The sequence below is a fragment of the Lagenorhynchus albirostris genome, chromosome 1, assembly GCF_949774975.1.
Source record: "Lagenorhynchus albirostris chromosome 1, mLagAlb1.1, whole genome shotgun sequence".
Lineage (NCBI taxonomy): Eukaryota > Metazoa > Chordata > Mammalia > Artiodactyla > Delphinidae > Lagenorhynchus > Lagenorhynchus albirostris.
Window position 1 is genome coordinate 143450220 of NC_083095.1, and position 21581 is coordinate 143471800.

The 21581-nt window shown below is 47.4% G+C and overlaps 1 protein-coding gene across 6 annotated transcripts in view; it reads right to left on the reverse strand.

Moving 5' to 3' along the window:
- Positions 1-2101: 2101 nt before the first annotated feature.
- PGPEP1L (pyroglutamyl-peptidase I like) overlaps positions 2102-21581 on the reverse strand; it is a 48772-nt gene continuing 29292 nt past the window's right edge. For 3 of the 6 annotated variants that reach the window (XM_060155822.1, XM_060155863.1, XM_060155852.1), the window contains 3 exons: positions 14043-14165; positions 12811-13037; positions 2102-2367 (listed from right to left, as the gene is read on the reverse strand). In XM_060155822.1, coding sequence (XP_060011805.1) covers positions 2127-2367; positions 12811-13037; positions 14043-14165 — 591 coding nt within the window. In that variant the 3' untranslated portion in view covers positions 2102-2126. Of the gene's footprint in view, positions 2368-12810; positions 13038-14042; positions 14166-17250; positions 17297-21581 lie in introns of all 6 variants that reach the window. The other 3 variants (XM_060155862.1, XM_060155841.1, XM_060155831.1) reach the window with 3 other exon arrangements.

A 21581-nucleotide genomic window follows, 5' to 3' on the forward strand; every position in this document is an offset into this window, starting at 1 on the left:
GGCCACAGAGGGGAGATGACAGGGACGTTCATCAAGAGGGAGCTCTGGGCCTCCAACTGGATGACATCTAAGAGTTTGCTTGGCGCCAAGCCATACGCATTTTACAATCTGAAATAACACTGGAGCCGGGTCCCAGAGGACGCCTGCTTGCCACCGTCCTGAGACAGAAGCTAAAATAAGGGAGTGTCCAGGGCTCTGGGTAGCAGGTGTTTGCCTACAACTACAGAAGGTTCTCCACATTAACAGCCGTGCAGCAGGACCTATGCTTGCTGGCCAGACCATCCCACCCCACTTGCTGCCTTTGATCTGATACAGTAGGACTTTGATTTTTATGGCAAGTGAGCCAGTTTCATTTGCAAAGGGGTCCTGTAAAGACTATTACAAATGCACAAGTGTGCTGGAGGGCTAATGGTAAAGTGAGTTCCTTTGCCCAGTTCCTTTGTTATTAAGGTGCAGCTGCTTTTTCTTACAGTGAATAAACCTGGGTACTAAGTGACGATTTTTTTTTAATGGAATTAAGTGGAAAATGATAGCTGTGAGCATACCAACATAAGAAGAAATTTCCCAGAGCTTAGCCACCTTCCAGCTCTTTCTCCAAAATACAGTGTTGCTAATGGGGTTCCCAATGGAAATTTGCCCCCAGAAAACACTGGACAAGTAAAACCTTGTTGTGAACAGCTTAGAACCGTGTCATAAAGGCAAAATGAAAGATGAAAAGGGGAGGTTCTGTTTCTTAAAATGTAGGGATAACACTGACCATGGCAGAGAAGCTAAACCCAGCTATTAACCTTTGCTTTAGGACCAAACACTACTGGGGGAATGTAAAGTGATACAGCTGCCATGGAAAGCAGTATAGCAGCTCCTCCAAAAAAGTAAACATAGAATTACCTTATGATCCAGCAGTACACACACATATACACACACACCAGGATTCTAACAGATATTTGCACACCAGTGTTCATAGTAGTAGTATTCAAAATAACCAAAAGGTAAAAGCAACCCAGTGTCCATCAAAAGATGAATGGGGCTTCCCTGGTGGCGCAGTGGTTGAGAGTCCGCCTGCCGATGCAGGGGACGCAGGTTCACGCCCCGGTCTGGGAAGATCCCACATGCCGCGGAGCGGCTGGGCCCGTGAGCCATGGCCGCTGAGCCTGCGCATCCAGAGCCTGTGCTCCGCAATGGGAGAGGCCACAGCAGTGAGAGGCCCGCGTACCACAAAAACAAAACAAAACAAAACAAAAAGATGAATGGATAAACAAAATGTGGTCTCTACATACAAGGGAATATTATTCAGCCTCAAAGGAAGGAAATTCTGATGCATGCCACAACATGGATGAACCCTGAAGACATTATGCTAAGTGAAATAAGCCAGTCACAAAAGGACAAGGATTCCATTTATATGAGGTCCCTAGAGTCGTTAAATTCAGAGATGGAGGGTAGGATAATAGATGCCGAGGGTCGGGGTTGGGGAGAAAGGTGGAGACACTGTTTAATGGGTACAGAGTTTCCGTCTGGGATGATGAGAAAATTCTGGAGATGGAATGGTGGTGATGGTTGCACAAGTGAATGTACATAATGCCACTGAACGCTTAAAAATGGTTAAAATGGCAAATTTTATGTTATGTGTATTTTACAATAATTTTTCAATTAAGTTAAAAAAGAAAAAACCAAACACTAAAGACTCAGTGGCTCAGAAGTTGCCCACAGCACCTGGATGCACAAGCTTGGAGGCCCAGAGTGGGGCGCCCGAGTAGCAGCTGCACCTGCGTTTCCCATGGTCGGCCAGTCGCAGGTCATCCCACCACACGGGGCTCACAGAACAGGTCTGGGGTCCCAGAAATCTGGGCAGGATCACACAGGCCTGCTGCATAGACTTTTAAGAGGAAAAAAAATTACTAGCATTTCATTTTATTGTCCGGAAAACCATAACTGAAGCTAGTTAAGCCCTTGTGAAATGTCTGCCTTTCAGAGTGTTCTTTCTTCTGACAATAAAATAACCCTTTGTGATTTCATTGGGCTAATTCAGAACTTTTTTCCTCTGTGTAAACTGTTTTACAAGCAAATTTTTAAAAGCCTCTCAAAGCACAGTTGAACGCTGCACACAGGACTGAAACATTTAATTTTCTCTAAAGGAGCAGTCTCCCAGTTGGTTCCCCCTGTCTGGAATCGCAAAGGCTGAGCTTCCTGTGAACCAGGCGTTGAGACCTGGCTTTCTCAGTCTCCTCCAGCATTTCCTGGATGATAACTTGCAGGGCTTTTCCCAGCAGGCTAGCCGGAAGCGAAGGAGATAATGGAGGGACATGGACGAGCGCCGCACATCCATTTCCATGATGCAAAGACAGGTAGTAGGTGTAATCGCAGACGTACCTACAACCACACAAAATGCCAAGTTACTCCTTGGACCAGCCTCTAACCTCAGTGAAATGTAAGCAGAAGCGGCAATGCAGCATCCGCAAAGCATGAGGGAAGACTGCCACCAGGGAGACCCAGGTTTTGTTCTTCTGCCAAAGAACATGCTGCTGGGAATGAGCCATGGAGAGACCGGCTCTTGGCCTCATGTCCAGCAAGTGGCTGAAGCCTGGAGGGGACCAGATTTTCAACCAACTAATCCAAAACGTTCTCCCCCCAACCCCGTGAACCTTTCTCATTCATGTCTGCATTGAGTCATTTTGTTGTCACAGCTGCTCCAGGTCTTTGCTCACAACCCTGCCACCTCCACCTTTAGTAGGAGTTAACATAAATCTTTACGTTAACGGATCCAGAGATAAGACAGGAAGAAACAAAAAAAAGAAGATAAGAAACAAAAAAAAACTAGATGGAACTAGCTGGGAAGAGATGGCCGCAAACCTGACCTCCAACAGACCCTGGGTCTCATTATATGTTGATTTTTCTAAATTAGCATATTAAATGACACATCTGCTGGCTGCCATAGCTGGACATTAAGGACCAAAAAAGCATTAAAAAGGGGGTGGCACTCCACTCCCCCGAAAAAGCCCTGTCCCTTCCCAGGTAGACTAATGCATATGCTTCCCCATCATTAGCCTCACTCCTATCTTTAAAATTAAATCCCTCTCACCAAGCGGGTGATAAGTTGACCTGTAAACTTAGTCCCTGCTTCTCCAATCTCTGACTGCTGAATAAGGCTTAACCCAAGCAGGAAAAAGAACCCTCTCCCTCTGAGGCAGGGCGCATCGGCTCGGCTAGGGCCTGAGCAGCGTCCATACAACTTAATTTGGTAACAAATTCTGGCATCCAACAAGGGGCACATTCTGTCTGTTAACTCAGGGTTACTCACTGACCCAGGGCCAACAAATAACTGAGCTGTTTGCCCCAGTTCTCAACCGCTGGGCCAGTAAGGGCTACTAAATTAAGCCTGAGATTGAAAAGCAGCCAAGGATCAAGTGGAGCGCTCCTCAGGTAAAGAACATCTCTTTGGGCTTCCCTGGTGGTGCAGTGGTTGAGAGTCCGCCTGCCGATGCAGGGGACGCGGGTTCGTGCCCCGGTCCGGGAGGATCCCACATGCCGCGGAGCGTCTGGGTCCGTGAGCCATGGCCGCTGAGCCTGCGCGTCCAGAGCCTGTGCTCCGCAATGGGAGAGGCCACAACAGTGAGTGGCCCGCGTACCGCAAAAAAACAAAAGAACATCTCTTTGTTTCATGTGTGTGACGTGAGCCCTAGTCTCTGTTCTTGATATGAGTGAAGCTTCAATCTCTGTTCTATGTGGTTTTGTTTGTCCTAATGCTCTTGGAAATACATGCCACAACTGTGGGCACGGGTTGAGCACTTGAAGGCCACTATGGCGTTTGCCACCAAAAAGGATAAGTTGGTCATGCACCAGCGTAGATGAGCACGGGTACCCTGCCAACCAGAAGCAAGTGTCCGTGTAAGCAGGCACACTGTAGAACATTCACAGCCCCAACGTCTACCGCGTTCCCACCTCTAGGGTACAGTCAAAAATGCAAGAGCACACCTTTTGTGTTGGTTCCTCTTGCCCTAACTTGCCATCCCAGGGCAAGGTATACGTCTCTGTTAGGTAGGTCCCTCCCTACTACCCTCTACCACAGATCCCTAGGGATCCCTCCTCTGAGACATGAACCCTTTAAAAATCTTGTTTTCATCAGATTTCAGGAAAATCACGTTGTCTAGTTGGGGAAGGAAGAAGAGGACCCCAAACTGTCCAAAGTCCTTGGGTCCTCGTAGCTGAGAGTATAGAAAACTGGACACGTGCCAAATGGGCATTCGGCCTCCCTGTCTGATTACCTGTAACGGAGCAGGGACACACCTTTTGTGAACAAGCCTCCCTGACTACCGGAGAGGCTCTTTATCTGAGCAATTTATCTGATTAGAGAACCCTTATTTCCCACTCCCCCTTCACCCTATCTCTGGGGACTGTTTGCTGAAAGATATCTCCTACAGCCCCACAGTGGGTCTGGGAACGTCTAGTCACTGACTTAAGAGGTGCTTTATGGGGACTTCCCTGGTGGCACAGTGGTTAAGACTCCGTACTCCCAATGTTGGGGGCCCGGGTTTGATCCCTACTCAGGGAACTAGATCCCACATGCATGCCGCAACTAAGAGTTTGCAAGCCACAACTAAGCAGGCCACATGCCAAAACTAAGAAGCTGGCGAGCTGCAGCTAAGGAGACTGCCTGCCGCAACTAAGACCCTACACAACCAAATAAATAAAATAAATAAACGTTAAAATAAAAGGGGGGAACTTTATAACTAAGGCCCTCTTGGACAGTGTCTCCCCTACCAGCCCCTGCGAAGATTGGTTCAGGTTTCAGTTAGAGCTCCTAAACCGCTTGGTGTGGGTCAATCTTGTGGGATCTGCATAGCCACCAACCCTAAGAAGAGGCCACTGGGAAGTTGGAAACAGACTAAATAAGGACCCCCCAGTATGGGTAATCAAGCCTCTATCCCAGTGTACGCTGTCAAGGTGCATTCTCCATAACTGGAAATTCTTTGAGTAGCGCCCACTAACAGGGAGATAGCTTATTTTCTGCTGTAACACCGCATGGCCCCAATACAAACTGGCAGATGGAGAAAGTCGGCCAACTAACGACTCTCTAAATTCTAATACTATTTTTTAATTTGACCTCTATTGCCAGCGTTAAAAAAAAAAAAAAAAAAGGGATGAGATCTCCTATGTCCAATTTCTCATGGCCCTTAGCCAAATAAAGGGCTTCTGGAAAAAATGTGAGGCTAGTTCAAATTTCTCTTTCCTGGAATTGGAATCTCAGCCTGAGGATCCTCTTGACTTCCCCCCTCTGCTAAGGGTAGCTGCCCCCGCTTCCAACAGTTCACCTGAGACTCCTGAGTCATTGACATCTACCCCTACCTCTCCTGAATCCCCGACGCTCTCTACTCCCTCAAATTCACCACCTCCCTACCTGGTGCCCCCTCTTCCACCCAATGGGTGGTCCCCCTCCCCGACTCTTTCACCTCCATCTCTCAGTACACCTTCCTTGGGGACTAGTCCAATGCACACCTGTAGCAGTACCAGCCCTCTGGAATCAACAAGCTATTCCCCCTTCAGGCGGTTCCCAATGCAAAGGGCAAACTGACCACTGCGTTAGGTACCCTTCTCTTCCTTGGATCTCTATAACTGGAAGGATCGATCCAAGGGTTTAAGGGAAGACCCCGAGGAAGTCCTTAATTTAGTCTGGGGAATACTGCATACTCATTTGAGTGGATACCCAAACCCTCCTAAACATCTTATTGTCTGGGGAAGAAAAGGTACTGATTATAATTAATGCAAGGGAGGAAGCTGCTAAGACCAATCAAAATAACACGGGGCATGCTGTATACCAGCCTGGAGTCCAGGCTGTTCCCAACACAGACCCTGGGTGGGGCCATCTAGAGGAAATGGTCAGCAGCACCTCACACATTTCGGGAATTTGATTCTGAAGGGCATTCAATTAGCGGGGAAGAAACTCATAAATTGGAGTATGTTCAAGGAGTCATCCAAGGACTGAAGGAAAATCCCTCAGCCTTCCTTGAGCACCTAAGGGAGTGCCTCCGAGTATATACAAACATAAACCTGGTGTCATTGGAAGGGCAGGTCATTATTAAGTACCATTTTATTTCCCAGAGTGCCCCAGACATTAGGAGAAAATTACAAAAGTTGGAGACAGGGCCCACCACACCTATTTCCGGGCTGGTGGAATCAGCATTTCGGGTGTTTAACAACCGGGATCTGGAGGCCGATACAAAGGAAGATAAACGAGCAGAACAAACTGTCAGTTCTCTGGCTTTAGCAATTCAGGGTTAATCGACCTCCAAGGGATGACACCCCCCCACAAACACACACACACAAGGGACCCTGTAACATCAATGAGTCGCCTGGGATTTCGAAGACCATGCCCACAGTGGAGAGAAGGGCTTAAAGCCAATCAGTGCGCTAACTGCATAGAGGAGGGCCACTGGAAGGGGGACTGCCCCAAATGTCTCAGAAGGAGACTAAGTGGACCACCATGTCCTGGCCCACCCTCATTGGTCACACACATAAAAGAAGAGGACCGAAGGGGCCCAGGGGCTCCTAGGAGTGCCCTGGAAATTACCCCCAAGAAGCCTTGGCTGACCCTGACTATAGGTGGTAAAAAGGCTGACTTTTGAGTCAACACAGGAGCCACCTACTGGGTCTTGAACACCCAACAAGGCAAAATGACCAAAGATAAATGTAAGATAATGGGAGTGAAAGGGAAGCCGCAGGAACGCAATATTATAGAGCACCTTGAGTGCAATTTGGAAGGAAAAAAGTTATCTCACTCTTTCCTGTATGTCCCAGAATGCCTAATTCCTCTAATAGGAAGAGATTTACTATATAAATTGGGAGCAACAATTTATCTCAGAGACACAAAACTTAACATCAAAATACCTAAGACTCCCTTCCATTCCATAGCACTCATGCTACCACCCTCTGCGGATTAATCCCTCAGTATGGGCCCACGACACCGTGGGCAGAGCCAGGAGGCACCAGTCATGGTCAAGCTGCGACCCGCCTACAATCACCCAAATAAAAAACAATACCCATTAAGCAAAGAAGCCCTAGCAGGCATTAAGCAGAAAGTCTACTCAAACAAGGGCTTCTTAGACCCTGCCGTTTTCCTTGCAACACTCCTAATCTGCCAGTAAAAAAAAAAGCCCAAGAGATACTGGCTAGTTCAGTACCTCCAAGCTGTAAACGAAGCTATGGAGGAAATTCACCCAGGGGTGCCAAATCCCTACACCTTACTCTCTACCCTAAACTGCGAAAGGATTTGGTATTCAGTGCTAGATTTAAAAGACACCTTCTTTTGTGTGCCCTTAGCCCTGTAATCTCAGTACATTTTTGCATTTGAATGGCAGGTGGCAGCGTGAGAAAACATTTTTGCTGGATGGTTCTGCTCCAGGGATTTAAAAACTCTCCCACCCTTTTCCGAAAGGTTTTAGCTGAGGCTCTTAGTGACCTTGAGTTAGAACAAGGGACTAGGACTTCCCTGGTGGCACAGTGGTTTAGAATCTGCCTGCCAATGCAGGGGACACCAGTTCGAGCCCTGGTCTGGGAAGATCCCACATGCCGCAGAGCGAGTGAGCCCGCATGCCACAAGTACTGAGTCCATGCACCTAGAGCCCATGCTCCACAACAAGAGAAGCCACCGCAATGGCCAGCCCGCGCACAGCAATGAAGAGTAGACCTTGCTCGCCACAACTAGAGAAAGTCCACACGCAGTAACGAAGACCCACCGCAGCCAAAAATAAAATATAAATAAATTAATTAATTTTTAAAAAAAAGAACAGGGTACTATACTTCAATATGTGGATGACATTCTAATCACCACCCCACCAAAGAGCTTTTCGACCATAACACAGTTAATGCCTTAAATCATCTGGCCGAGAGAGGATATAAAGTTTCAAAGGAAAAAGCCCAAATATCCCTCCAGCAGGTAGAACACTTAGGGTTTAATAATAGAAAAGGGGCACAGAGCACTATCTAAGGAGAGGAAAGAACAGATTTGCAAGATGGCACTCCTAGTGCAAGAAAACAGCTCCAGGGTTTCCTGGGAATGCCTGACTTCTGCCATAGATGGATCCCCAATTCTGCCTTAATTGCTAAGCTCTAGTATGAACAATTAAAAAGGAAGGAACTTGACCATTTTGAGAAGACCCCCAATTGTGACTGGGCATTCCTAGAACTCAAAAACCATCTCATGAGAATCCCCGTGTTACCTGAGTCTACCCTTCCATCTACATGTACATGAGAGAGGAGAAACTGTCCTGGGCTTGCTTAAACAAAAACTTGGACCTCTGACTCAGGTTGTAGCCTGTTTTTCTAAACAATTGGACCAAACTGCTAAAGGATAGCCCCCATGTTTACAGGCTGTAGCTGCTACTTCTCAAAGAAGCTAACAAATTAACTTTTGGACAGCCCCTGACCATCTGGACCCCACACCACCTCATAAAGGTAAGGGGGGCAGACTGGTTATCCCCTGGTCAAACCCTCCAAGTCCAAACCATGCTTCTAGACAACCTGTCTGTGACTCTGAGGCACTGTAATGTCCTTAACCCTGCCTCCTTGCTACATCAGACAGGTCCAAAATTAACTCATGATTGTGAAGAAGTTACGGAACAGGTTTATTCCAGCAGGGCTGACTTAAAGAGCTTCCCTAGAGAGAAGGCAGGATTGGAATGGTCCACTGGTGGGAGTTGCTTTATGAAAGATGGAAAACAAAAGGCAGGCTACACAGTGGTTTCTGTCACTGAAGTGGTGGAAGCTAAAGCCTTGCCCCCTGGCTGCTCTGCTCAGAGGGCTGAGTTAATTACCCTGATCAGAGCACTAGAACTGGGGAAAGGGAAAGTTGTCAATATCTACACTGACTCTAAATATGCCTGTTCAATCCTACACGCCCATGGGGCCATCTGGAAGGAGAGGGGAATGCTGACCTCAGGGAATAAACAGATTATAAACTGGGGGGGGAGGTGAATTATGAGGCTGCTGGAGGCTATACTCCTGCCAAAGAGTATAGCCTGTATTCACTGTAGAGGCCATCAAGAGGGAGAAGCAGAAATAATAAGAGGAAATAACAGAGCAGATATGGCAGCTAAACAAGCAGCAGAGGGTGGGGACAGACTTCAAACGTCACTCCTACTGGTACCCCCAGATCCTAACTCTTACACTCCCATATACACCCCAGAAGAAAGAGAAAAGCCTTTGAGATGGGGCTATTTTAAAAGCCCAGAATATCAGGAATGGAGGGTTAACAATCATGGGCAACTGTTCTTCCCATCAGCTACTGCACTCCAAGCCATCCGGGAAGCTCACCAGAGCACACGTTATGGGCAGGAGGCCCTGTGTCAATGGCTCACCAAATCCATGACTAATCCCAACCTCTGAAGTCTCCTTAAACAGGTGGTTGAAGCTTGCCCCGTCTCCAGAATAACCCCAACACTTACCGCCCACCAAGGTCAAGGGAGTGACCCCCACCCAGTACAGAGGCACACATCCAGGTCACGACTGGTAAACTGATTTTACAGTAATGCCCCAGGCACAAGGAAATTTTTAGATATTTGCTGGTTTTGACTGACACCTCTGGCTGGATGGAGACATTCCCGACCCAAACCAAGACTACCTCGGAGATCTCTAAGGCCCTGCTCAAAAAAATAATCCATCAGTTTGGGCTCCCTAAATCCATTCAAAGCGACAGTGGGCCCGCCTTTGTTTCTCAGATTACTAAGGAAGTCTCTAGAGCTCCAGGAATTAAATGGAGCTTACATTCTTCTTGGAGACCACAATCTTTAGGAAAAGTAAAAAGAACAAATGAAACTCTCAAAAGAAATTTAGCCAAACTATGTCAAGAGACTCATCAACCTTGGATCTCCCTTCACCCCACAGCACTTTGGAGAATGCAATTAGCCCCTAAAGGAAAGCTCAGGTTAAGTCCATAAGAGATCATGTACAGGAGGCCCATTCCTGAAGGACCTGGCTACAAAGCCAACCTTAGGGATATGGACCAAATGAAATATGCCTTACAGAGAGGGGAAATCATCAAAGCTTTACACGCCTAAGGGAATCAGGAATTGCCTTCCCCTTCTGACATGGTTTTACATTTTTTGTACCCTGGGGATTGGGTTTATTTGAAAACCTGGAAGGCTGGAAATCCACAAGACCAGTTAGACCCCAAGTGGACAGGACTTTATCTTCTCATCTTGACCACTCATTCAGCCTGACAATTGCAGGGCATAACTCCATGGGCCCACCATACCAGAGTGAAGACGGCACCTACACCTGAGGAAGAAGTTACTGAGCCATGCACTCAGTACACCTGTGAACCTGTCACACACCTTAAGTTACTTTTGAAAAGGACTAACTTACCAATAGATAAGTAATGTGGTGGGCAGGCTTATTAGTTGGCCTCATCATTACTATTGCCTTGCTTGGCTTCTGCTGTTCTGCCAAACCCCCTCCCTCTGGCAAACACCTCCTCTGAACATGCTGGACATATGGGATACTAACATTGGAAGCAGGGTGAGTGGCCATTATTGTCTATTGTTTCTTCTCTGCTCTCTCTATCTCTTACAACCGTCCACACAGAATGGGAATTCAATGCAATAGTAAATTTCTCGAGAATTATGGCCTGTGGAGAAAATCTATCCCAGTGCTGGATCTGTCACCCCCACTCTCCAAGTGAGACCTATGGATTAAAGGTATTACATTTTACCTCTAAGAATGATAACCTCACTCACCTTGGCTAAACCTACCCCTCTTGAAGTTCATATCCCATCCCTAACGCAGCTTCCCTGCTTGGATTCCCTCTAACGAATACAAAGCACTCACTCTAAAGTGCCATTGCTCTGATCGTCCTGCTGCCAACTGCCCCTATCAAACGCCCCTACCAAAGGGAGGAACTTGCAATAACACCTTAGGGCTGCTCTGGACTCTGATCAATGCTTCTTCCATTATCCCACAATTTAAGTACCCCGGGATTGACTCCTGTGGAAATCTCACCTGTTGGTGCCCTCTGAACCAACCTGATGAATACACACAGGGACCGGAAGGGAGATGTACTTATTGGAGAGGGAAAATGCCAGTTGTCTGGCATTTAGTATATGGCCCTCCTAAGGCCTATGGAAAAGCCACTAGTGAAGAATCCCTCAGTAACCCCTGCTATGCAGGTGGGCCTTTCTCCCCACACTGCAAGGGCACCCCCTCTTGGGCTAGCCACTTATGGAGGTGGTTCAACTCCCCAGAACGTAAGCTCCCCCTGGGTACCTGTTCCTTTGTGGCCCAAGAATAAACCAACTGCCCCATCAGACCAACCCCAACTCCTCCTTCCCTTCTCTGGGGTGGGCTCTAGCCCTTCCTTGTTTAGATAATGCCCAGTTGGGGGAACATTGCATGCTAGACCAGCTAAATTCTCAGAACCTACGCATAACCATTCATAATATCACCCTGCCCTGAGATAAAAGAGCAATAGGACTCATTCTGGCAGGAATAGGGACTGCTCCAGACTAGCAGCTCCCTGGGGAGGCTTCGCATACCATGAAATCACTCTACAAAATCTCACCCAGGCCTAATTGCTATTATCCTCCTGCTTATCTCTGGGCCTTGCCTCCTTAACTGCCTTGTTAACTTCCTTAGTAAACAGCTTGAAGCCATCAAACTTTAGATGATACTAACACAAGGGTACAAGCAACTGGGACTGCAGCTTGGCGAAAATCAGACTTATTTTAGCCTAGTCAGGAACAGTTCTGCTCCTCTAATCCAGGCAAAAATTATGCTCATGTTCAGCAGGAAGCAGTTCAGAAGTCAGACCTTTGCCCTTCAACGCCCCTCAAGAATGAGGAGCAATAACAAGGAAAGGGGGATTTTATTGCCAGAGCTGCTCCAGGTCTTTGCTCAAAACCTGCCAACCCCCACCTTTAGCAGGAGTTAACATAAATCTTTAAGTTAAAGGATCCAGAGATAAGAAAGAAAGCTACAAACAAACAAACAAAAACAGGTGGTACTAGCTGGGACCAAGATGGCCAGGAACCTGACCTCCAACAGACCCTGAGTCTCATTATATGTTGATTTTACTGAACTAGCTTAATATGCTTAATAAGACACACCTACTGGTGTCCAGGACCAGCGATTAAGGACCATAAAAAGGATAAAAAGGGGGTGGCACCTCACTCCCTCAAAAAAGCCCTGCCCCTTCCCAGGCAGACTAACGCATATGCCTCCCCATCATCAGCCTCACTCTGCCTCCCTTTGTCTTTATCTTTAAAATTAAATCTCTCTCACCAGGTAGGTGAGAAGTTGATCTGTGAACTTAGTTCCCACTTCGCCATTCTTTGGCCACTGAATAAAGCTCGAACCCAAAGGGAAAAAGAACACTCAGAGGCCAGGCTAGGACCTGAGCAGGGTTCATAGGACTTAATTTGGTACCAATTTGTTCATTCATTCTTTGCAGGGAGGAGTAACTATCTCCTAGGGGGTCAGAGTCTGGAGAAAAAAAGGTAAATTAATCTTCATCTGGGCTAAACCAGAAGTTAATTCACAACTTTGCCAGCAATAAAAAAAATAAAACATCCATAAAATGTTAGTGGCTCTCAACTTCTCCATCCTACCCCTTCTCCTCTGCCAGCCACCAGGCCGGTGAGTGGGAGGGGGACTCGGAACCAGGCCTGGGCGTGAGTGAGCAATCGGCCAGTGTGCAGGGTGACTGGGCTGTTCCCCGCCGCCAAGCACCCAGCTGGATGGCACAGGATGGTACATCCCAGGAGAAAGGCTGGTCAGAGGCCACTTCAGCCCTTCCTCCTCCCCTACGTGCCCAGGAACAAAACGCACCTGCCTGCGTCTCGGGAAAAGGCCACCTCCACGCCCTCGACCACCGCGCGCCTGCTGACGGCCCTCATGCTGACTCCCGAAGCGATCACTTCCGGGCCATCTGGAAGGCACACGCCACGCTCAGGGTGGAAGCCTCGGATATCGGCATCCCTGTAGCCCCAGTTCTTGCCGCACTGTTCCAGAAAGATGGCCTTGGCGGTGGGGTCCATGCCCACATGCACAACGAGCTGTGTGAACACACGTGGCGGCAGGAGATTAGGGAAACTGAGGTCTGCTCTGCCCCCCAGACCACACAGAGGGAGAGCTCTGGGGTGCAAGACACCTCAACATCCCAAACGTGCCAGCATCACCCCCATCCCCTGCCTGCTTCCCCTGATGAATGTGCTGGAATGAAAAACAGCTGGATAGAAACCCATGTGGCATCTTTTATATTTTAAAATATTCTTACAGGGTAGTGTATTCCCTTTTTCCCTGGGGGATCCAGCTGGTATCTAAGCGTGTCCCAGGAGAAGTTTAGCCTTTCTGTGGAGGCTTCCATCTCTTTTATGAAACTCTTTAATAAAGGAAGTTAGTAACAGTCTAATAAAATATTGTTAGAATTTTTTGAGCTGATTATTTTTCCTCTTTGAAAAAATAGCTGATTGTTTTATCAAAATATTTGGGGTGTTGTCTTAATGGTTTGGTGGTCTGTGTTTTATTAATATTATCTGGTCGTCGTGTTTGGGGGATATTTGTACCAGCTTCCTATATAGTAACTCTGTTGTGGTAAGATAGGCTGGGAGTGATGAAGATGGGCCTCCCTAGGTGGGCCACTCTCCCGTCTCCCAGTGGGGGCTGCCCTCAAACTGCTCTCCTAGGTCCAAGAGGTCCTTGCCTCTCAGCCCACCTCACAACCCACCTGCCCTGCAAGGGCCTGGCTGGGACCTAACCCAAGGGCCTCTCTGTTAGGTGGAAACTACCTTTGGGTCCGGGCTGGGAATAAAGCTTCCATTTCTTTTCCTCCTTCTCTCTCTCCAGAGTCTTATTCCAAGATCTACTCTGTCTTTCATCTTAAACTTTTACAAATAGACCCTTATGAAATCATCTGGGCCCTTACTGGTGGGATGAGGGGGCAGGGTACACTTCAGCCATTAACCCTAGAAACAGCATCCTGGGGTTCACAGGTTCTGGGTCTCCACCACATAATCAGCCCTCTGTCCCCCAGCCCAGCTGCCTCCCCAGCTGTCATTTACTTGCGGTTGAAGATCCTCCCAGATTCTGGTGACCCTCTGCTTCACCTCTCTGTAATCCACTGGCAGTTGAAGAATCCGCAACTCCACCTCCATGTCACGCCCCAGACCCAGCTTGGAGAGTTCCTGCAGAAAGAAACAGGTGGACTCACCTTTCCTTATGGAGGGCCAAGGGGAGTTCCTGAAAAGCCAACATCGGGGTCATCCAGTCCATTCTCAGGGCCTTCTGTGGGCCTGGACCCTGCCCTCAAGGAGTGGCAAGGGGCCAACAGGGGGGCCATGGTTCCTGCCCTACACACAAGGCCCCACAGAGCTGCTTCTGTCAAGGTGCACGTACCCCAAAGGCATGCCTGACCCAGTCTGCAGGTTAGGAAGTAGTTCACAGAGGGGATGCAGAGGAGTTCTAGGGGACAGATGGGGGTGAGTTGGATGAAGAAGCTGGAGAAGAGTGTGCCGGGCAGAGGGAGCTGCAGAGGCACAGGGAGCTTAGAACAGGAATTTATCTCACAGTCTTGCAGGACAGAAGTCCAAAATCAAGGTGTCAGCAGGGTCATCCTCCCTCTGTACCTGGTAGGAGAAGGATCCTACCTTGCCTCTTCCAGCTTCTGGTAGCCCCCAATAGTCCTTGGCTTGTGGCAGCATAACTGCAGTCTTCACATCACCTCCCGTTTGTGCATGCTTGTTTTTGTGTCCAGATTCCCCGCTTTATAAGAACACTTCACCCATTACACTCTATAAGGCGGTGCTTTCCAGAAGGTTGATGGCATTACTCTTGCCAAAGTAGAAAGTGCAAGGAAGCCAAACTGTAGTTCTCTGTGGCCTTTATAGAGCTATAGGTGTGGAATGGAGTGCATTTGACATTGGACTTGACACCTCTGTGTATTTTACTTATCTGAAAGACAATGCCCAGGAGACTGAAAGGCCCTGCTTCGGCTTATCAGCTGTTTCCTTTCAAGCCTCTAATCTGATGCTCAAACAGCCTTGACTAGTGGTTGGCATTAGAATCCCTCCACTGTTGGGTTCTAGTGGAACTCCTGGTCTAGGGCTGCCCTCCACAACCAGCCACCTTGACATTTCAGTGCAGGAAATAGGAATAGGCACTCTAGGTGGAATAAATACAGATGTCACACATTGCCTCACATCAGCTCAGGTCATGTTTTGCCATCAAATAGATTAAGGAAAACTTTTAATATTTAGAAATCTTTGGATGTCAGAATTGCAGATAAGGGATTGTGGACCAGTATAAACTTGAACTTGTTCAAGTATTACCATGGAATTATTCTCCAGTATCTTCCTGGCATATTTTCTCTCCCTAACTAGAATGTCTCCCTCTTCCTCTTTCCCTCCCAGTTGTCCCTACAGGGAGAGCTGGCAGCTAGGGAGATCTGCCCTGTCACCAGCTCTAGGGACTCTGCTAAGGGGCAGTCAGCCTCCCCTGGAAAGAGGTGACCACTGTCGCCCACACTGTGGGGCTGGAAGTCCTGGGGCCTGCTGATTCCCCTGGAGTACTTTGAGCAAGGGGAGGAACAATTGGAGCCAATAGACATCTGCCACTGAGGACAGAAGGCAGACAGGAGGGTAACTGCACCTCCACTGGCTACAGGTCTCCCAGGGCCTTGGCCAAGCTGCCTGGATGGCTACGGGAAGTCTGCAGCCATCCTGAGGTCACCAGTATGTGTGGTAAGCTGTACTGGTGTTGGGAGGGGGAGCTATGGACTGAAAATATGCCTTCTCCCCTCCAAATTCATATGTTGAAACCCTAACCCCCAATGTGATGGTGTTTGGAGATGAAGTCTTTGGGAGGTAATTAGGTTTAGATGAGGTCATGAGGGTGAGGCCCCCATGATGAGATTAGGGCCCTTATAAGAAGAGGAAGAGAGACCAGAGCCTTTCTATCTCTGCAATGTGAGGGAGGACATAGCCAGAAGGCAGTCATCTGCAAGCCAGAAAGAAAGTTCTCACCAGGAACCAAATCTGCGGGCACCTTGATCTTGGACTTCCCAGCCTCCAGAACTGTGAGAAATACATGTGTGTTGTTTAAGCCACTCAGCCTATGGTATTTTGTTATAGCAGCCCAACCTGACTAATACAGGTGACCTTCCAGTTGGTAATGAGATTTGGCCTGGTTGAGTTTCAGATACATGCCAGTTCATCCATCCAACTCATTATAACTCTTGAAAGTGACACAGCCAACGTGGGACTGAAGTCAGAATCTGATTTGGGATATTGAGGAACTCCTTCCAACCTGCAATCATGGAAAGAGTCTCCAGGCACTGACTTATGTGGACATTCCGCTCCCTCAAGCATGTGTTCTCCCACTCTCTCTCTCTCTCTCTCTCTCTGTCTGTCTCACAGACACACACTTGGTGTCCTGGGCCATCTACACTGTGACCCATGGCAGACAATAGCATTTTACAAAAAATAGGCCAAGCTGGTGGTCATCAGCAGCTTAAGCCTGGAATGAGGAGGGAACAGGGCAGAAGGGTGCACATGCAAAGTGAGACCCCAACTATAGTGATGCAGGGAAAGGCATGGGCTTTGGAGTCAGAAAGACAAAGGTTTGAGATCTGGCTCTGCCACCTTTCACTGGGCAAACTTGGGCATGTTATTTAGGCTTGGTGCATCTCAGTTTTCTCATCTGTGAAATGGACATAATGAAAAGCCAGAGGGATTTTCACAAATGTTAAATGATGCACAAAAAGTGCCCAGCACAGCATCTGGCACAATCGGGACTTTATATGAGGGATTGATGGTTATAATTAATCCATATTAATTTGAGAAAGTCGTTTAAGAGGGATTTATTGAAAGTGATATTTATTAGAATTTGATGAGCTTGGGCCTGTCAGAAGCAGTGAGTAGAACATTCTGCAAAAGCAGTCGGCAGGCCACTGGCTGCCACCACCCTTTCTGCCAAGGAGGGTTGGTTGTTTTGGCAAAGAGAGTATCCGTTCTGTGCAGACCAGAGAGAGCCAGGGGTTTGTGCTTTCCAGACCGGCACACTTTCTCAGCTAGAACTGCAGAGTGTTTTGTGCTCAAGGGGGCAGGGACAAAGCCTGGTATAACCGTTACCAAAGTGGAATCCAGGGTACTGTTCTAGCCACAGGAACCACCAGGCTCTGCAGGGAACTGAGTACCCATGCCAGGCCCATAATCCCGCAAAAAGCCTGAACCCCACCAGTCACAAAGGTCCTCAGGAATCAGAGAGTCCCGCCTTCTGCCTTTCTCCCACTTCTTCTTGCCTCCATGTCATCCGAGATCTGGTCACCAGGAACACATGGCAGTTTAACAAAGGGAACCGAAAGAAGGAGAAAAGACACCAGTTGCTCTCGGAATTTTTTTAAAAATCCACCGAGACTGTGGCACCAACTGGTGTTCCAAAGCGGTTGCTGTTTTTCCAAAATCTAATTCTTCCCTTATCAAATGAGAGTCTGGGGCTAGTACCAGGAAACAGGAAAGCATTTCTTCACTCAGGCATTCAAGAAAAACTCCCCAAGTGCTTGCAATGCAGTCCTCTGCTAGGGCTTGGCGTGTCCTGGAGGGTCACGTTCTCAGAGGAGACGCAGACCAGGAACGGGACGTGATCACAAGAGTCCTGGTTCTGGTTCCAAGGGCTGTGTTTGGCCGCCCGCAGCTGCGGAAGCCTGAGGGTGAGGACCCCTGACTAGGGCATTAGGAAGGAGCCCGGACCCCGCTTTTTCCTCTCCCTACTGCGTGGGTTTGGGCAAATTATTAAAACTTGCTGAGCCTCAGTTTCTTGATCTGCAAAACATAGTAATAACAGGACCTCCCTCTCAAGGGTTGCTGTGAAGGTCAAGCAAGGCTGTGCACATGGAGTTGCAGCCTAAGAGGGCTGCACAGAGGGGGTTTTGACTGGCACTTGGAGGATTAAAAGAGTGTTCCAGGGAAAGGAATAGTGGGAGCTTGGAGGTATGTGCAAACACCCTCCCTCCCTCCCTTCCTTCCTTCCTTCTGCCCTTCCTCCCTCCCTCTCTCCCTCCTTCCCTCTTCCTTCCATTCTTCTCTCGTTCACTTATCCATCAGTCATCGGACTAGGCACTCCTGCGTGCAGCCTCTGTAATAGGCTCTGGCTAAGGGTCTAGGAGTGCCTGTGTGTGCATGTCCGGGGGCTGACCATGGAAGAGGAAATGACAGCTACTTCTTCTTGACCTGCAGGTCTGGAAGGGACCTGGGAACCATCGGGTGCTGAGACCCAGGCCTGGGCTCCCTCCGACCCCATCAGGCTGGAGGCGCTCCGGGGAGAGAGAAACTAAGGCCAGAGCTGGGGAGGGGCTCACCAGGCACAGGAAGAAGCCTATAGAGGTGACAGGAGGCCTAGCATACTAAGTATAGGACAGCCACCAGTGGAGCATAATGTAGCCATTCGAAATGATTTTACAAAGAATTTATTGACATAGGAAAACCCATGAAAAGAAGTAAGTTTAAAAATCAGGATCTCAGACTGTTTCCTGCAGCCATTTATGGAAATGGAAACATACGGAAAATGGTCATCCCTTAAGGGGAGAATTAGGGGAGATTCCTATTTCTTTCCATACTCATCATAACATTTTCACAATGGAATATTTTTGTATGTAATATTTTTCTGGCTCTGAAAGCTTAACAAAGAGTCCAGTAATCAGACTAGCTGCCCCTGGAGCATCCTCGCTGTGTGCAGGCACTATGCCCAGCACCTCACCCCAGCCCCCCGATGATGTCACCATTTTACAGATGACAAAACCGAGGATAAGTTTAAAAGAAGGGAGGAGTTCCAGGGAGTAGTCACAAAGGAGATGTTACCACAACATTGGGGTCAACTGTTTAAGGCTTGGGAGAGTTCCCAGGTCACTCTCCTTTCCTTAACAAAGCCAAGTTCTGTTCTCTATATGTGATGACTGTCCCAGCCTGCGCCCAATATCTTTTGGTTATTCCTCCAAACTAGTGGGTCTCTTGCCTGAAAAATCCAGTATGAAAAACAGTGACCCCGTAATTCCTAATCCTCTAACTAGAGCAGTTGTCTCCAAATATTTCTGATTGTATGCCCCCATTGATAAAAGATTTTAGTGTGCACACATGCATGTGGGCATGCACGTGCACACACACACACACACACACACACACACACAATCATTAGCTGATGTCTTCATGTCTTAAGGCATGATACACACTGCATGTGGGCTTCACTGTTAATAAGTCGATGTATATATTTTCAGTGGTTTTCTTAATTCTTCCCCTTTTTTGGCCAATTTCTTATTAGATTGTTCTTGTTTTTACATCAAAATGTGTCTGGGAGAGAACTCAGATGAGGTTAGGAAAAGGGTCACTTGGCTGTTTTCACATGTTTGTTCAGGTTTGCATCAGGTTGTATCTGTGGGGTTTTTGAAGATCATTTTTGTAAGGATTCCTTGATCATAATTTGAGGCTTAGTTTAATTAAAACTGGATAATATAATTCTGAAACCCATTAACTGGGCTGAAATACTCTGTAATAAAATAAAAATTATTCAAAGATGGAGGGCCTATCACCATGGTGTCCCTTGCTCCAAGGGTGACACGTTCCCTCTTCCCTCAGGAAACCAAGCCTGTCCAAGGACCTGCAGATGTACAAAGCCAGGTCAGCTTTGGTCCAGCTATGAAATTTAGTTTTATAGACTAAAAACATAGAGATTCACACCCATTAGGATGGCCACTATGAAAAAAAAAAAGATAGCAAGTGTTGGCAAAGATATGGAGAAACTGCAACCCTTGTGCACTGTTGGTGGGAATGTAAAATGGTGCAGCTGCTATGGAAAACAGTATGGACACTCCTCAAAATATTAAAAATAGAATCATCATGTGATCTAGCAATCCTATGTCTGGGTACATATCCAAAAGAATTGAAAGCAAGAGCTCAAAGAGATATTTGCACATTCATGTTCATTGCAACATTATTCACAATAGCCAAGAGATGGAAGCAACCCAAATGTCCACTGATGGATGAATAAACAAAATGTGATCTATACAATCAATGAAATATTATTCAGCCTTAAAAGGAAGAAAATTCTGGCACATGCTACAATATAGATGAGCCTGGAAGACATTCTATGCTAAGTGAAATAAGCCAGTCACAAAAAGACAAATACTGTATGATTCCACCTATATGACGGATCTAAAGTGGTCAAATTCATAGAGACAGAAAGAATAACAGTCATCAGGGGTTTGGGGGAGGGGGAAATGGGGAGTTGTTGTTCAACAGATACAGAGTTTTAGTTTTGCAAGATGAAAAGTTCTGAATATCTGCTGCACAACAACGTGAATATACTTAACACTACAGAAATGTACACCTAAAAATGGTTGAGATGGTAAATTTTATGTGATTTTAATCACAATTTTCTTTTAAAAACCATAGAAATGGAAATCCTGATATTTTCATCCTGTCTTCCAATGGATCAACTTGCAAACCCCATTTTGGAAATGATTTTGGATCCTCAAGAAGGTGCTGATGTAGGAAGTATTGGAGGACAAGGGGTGGGTGGGCCTGCACACCTCTCACCTCTGCTTAGGAGGTTGGGCAGGAAAGGGTTAACCCAGGAGTCTGTGGCTGCTCAAACTCTGCACATTTCCAAGAAACACCTGTCTTCAGGACTGGCCCTTGGCTGGCTCCTGGGAGAAAGAGCTCTGAGCCCTTGGGATGTTCTGCTTGATTAGAACAGTTTTGTATGCCTGTGGCCTTGGGTCACATTGTGCTAGTTTGATTAGAGTTTATGCCAACAGTGTGATTTATGGTGGATGCCTGTTTTGCTCTGGAGTCTGAGTAGCTGAGGGCAGGCAGGCAGGCACTGCATACCTAAGTGACTGACCCCAATAAAAACCTTGGACACCAAAGCTCAGATGAGCTTCCCAGGTTGACAACACTTCACACCTGCTGTCACATGGCATTGCTGGGAGAGTTACATGTATCCATGCAACTCCACTGGAAGAGGACACTTGGAAGCTTGTACCTGGTCTCTCCTGGTCTTTGCTCCATGCACCTTTCCCTTTGGTGATTTCAATATGGATCCTTTTGCTGCAGTACACTGCAACCGTGAGTATAACAGCTTTTCTGAGTCCTGATTCAGGTGAATCTTGAAGCCTGAGGGGGGTCTTGGAAACCCCCTGACACAGAGGTATCTCAATGGCTCTTGAATCCTGGCCTCTCCTTAAGAATCATTTCTTCTTTATTTTCTCCTACTAGCTTTTTTTCCAAGCAGAAAAGAAGGCAATTTTCTCTGTTTTCATTCATTCATTCATTCATTCATTCATTTTTTTCCAACATTTTTCAAGTCCTTCCTTTGTCCAAGCACTGTGCTGCCCTGTTCCTACCATGGGTGGGAAATGCCTGTGGAAAGTAAACGTCCTCAGAGCAGGCAGAGGGCAGGCAGGAGAGATGGTACTACTAGGGTCAACTTGGAGGTCACAACTCATTGTAGGAGTCAGGAGAGCAGGCTTGGAGTCTAGTGGGTGCAGTTCAATTCCAGATTTGCCCCTTGGGCACCACCTCAGGCATTTGACTTTGGGAAAATGACTTAGA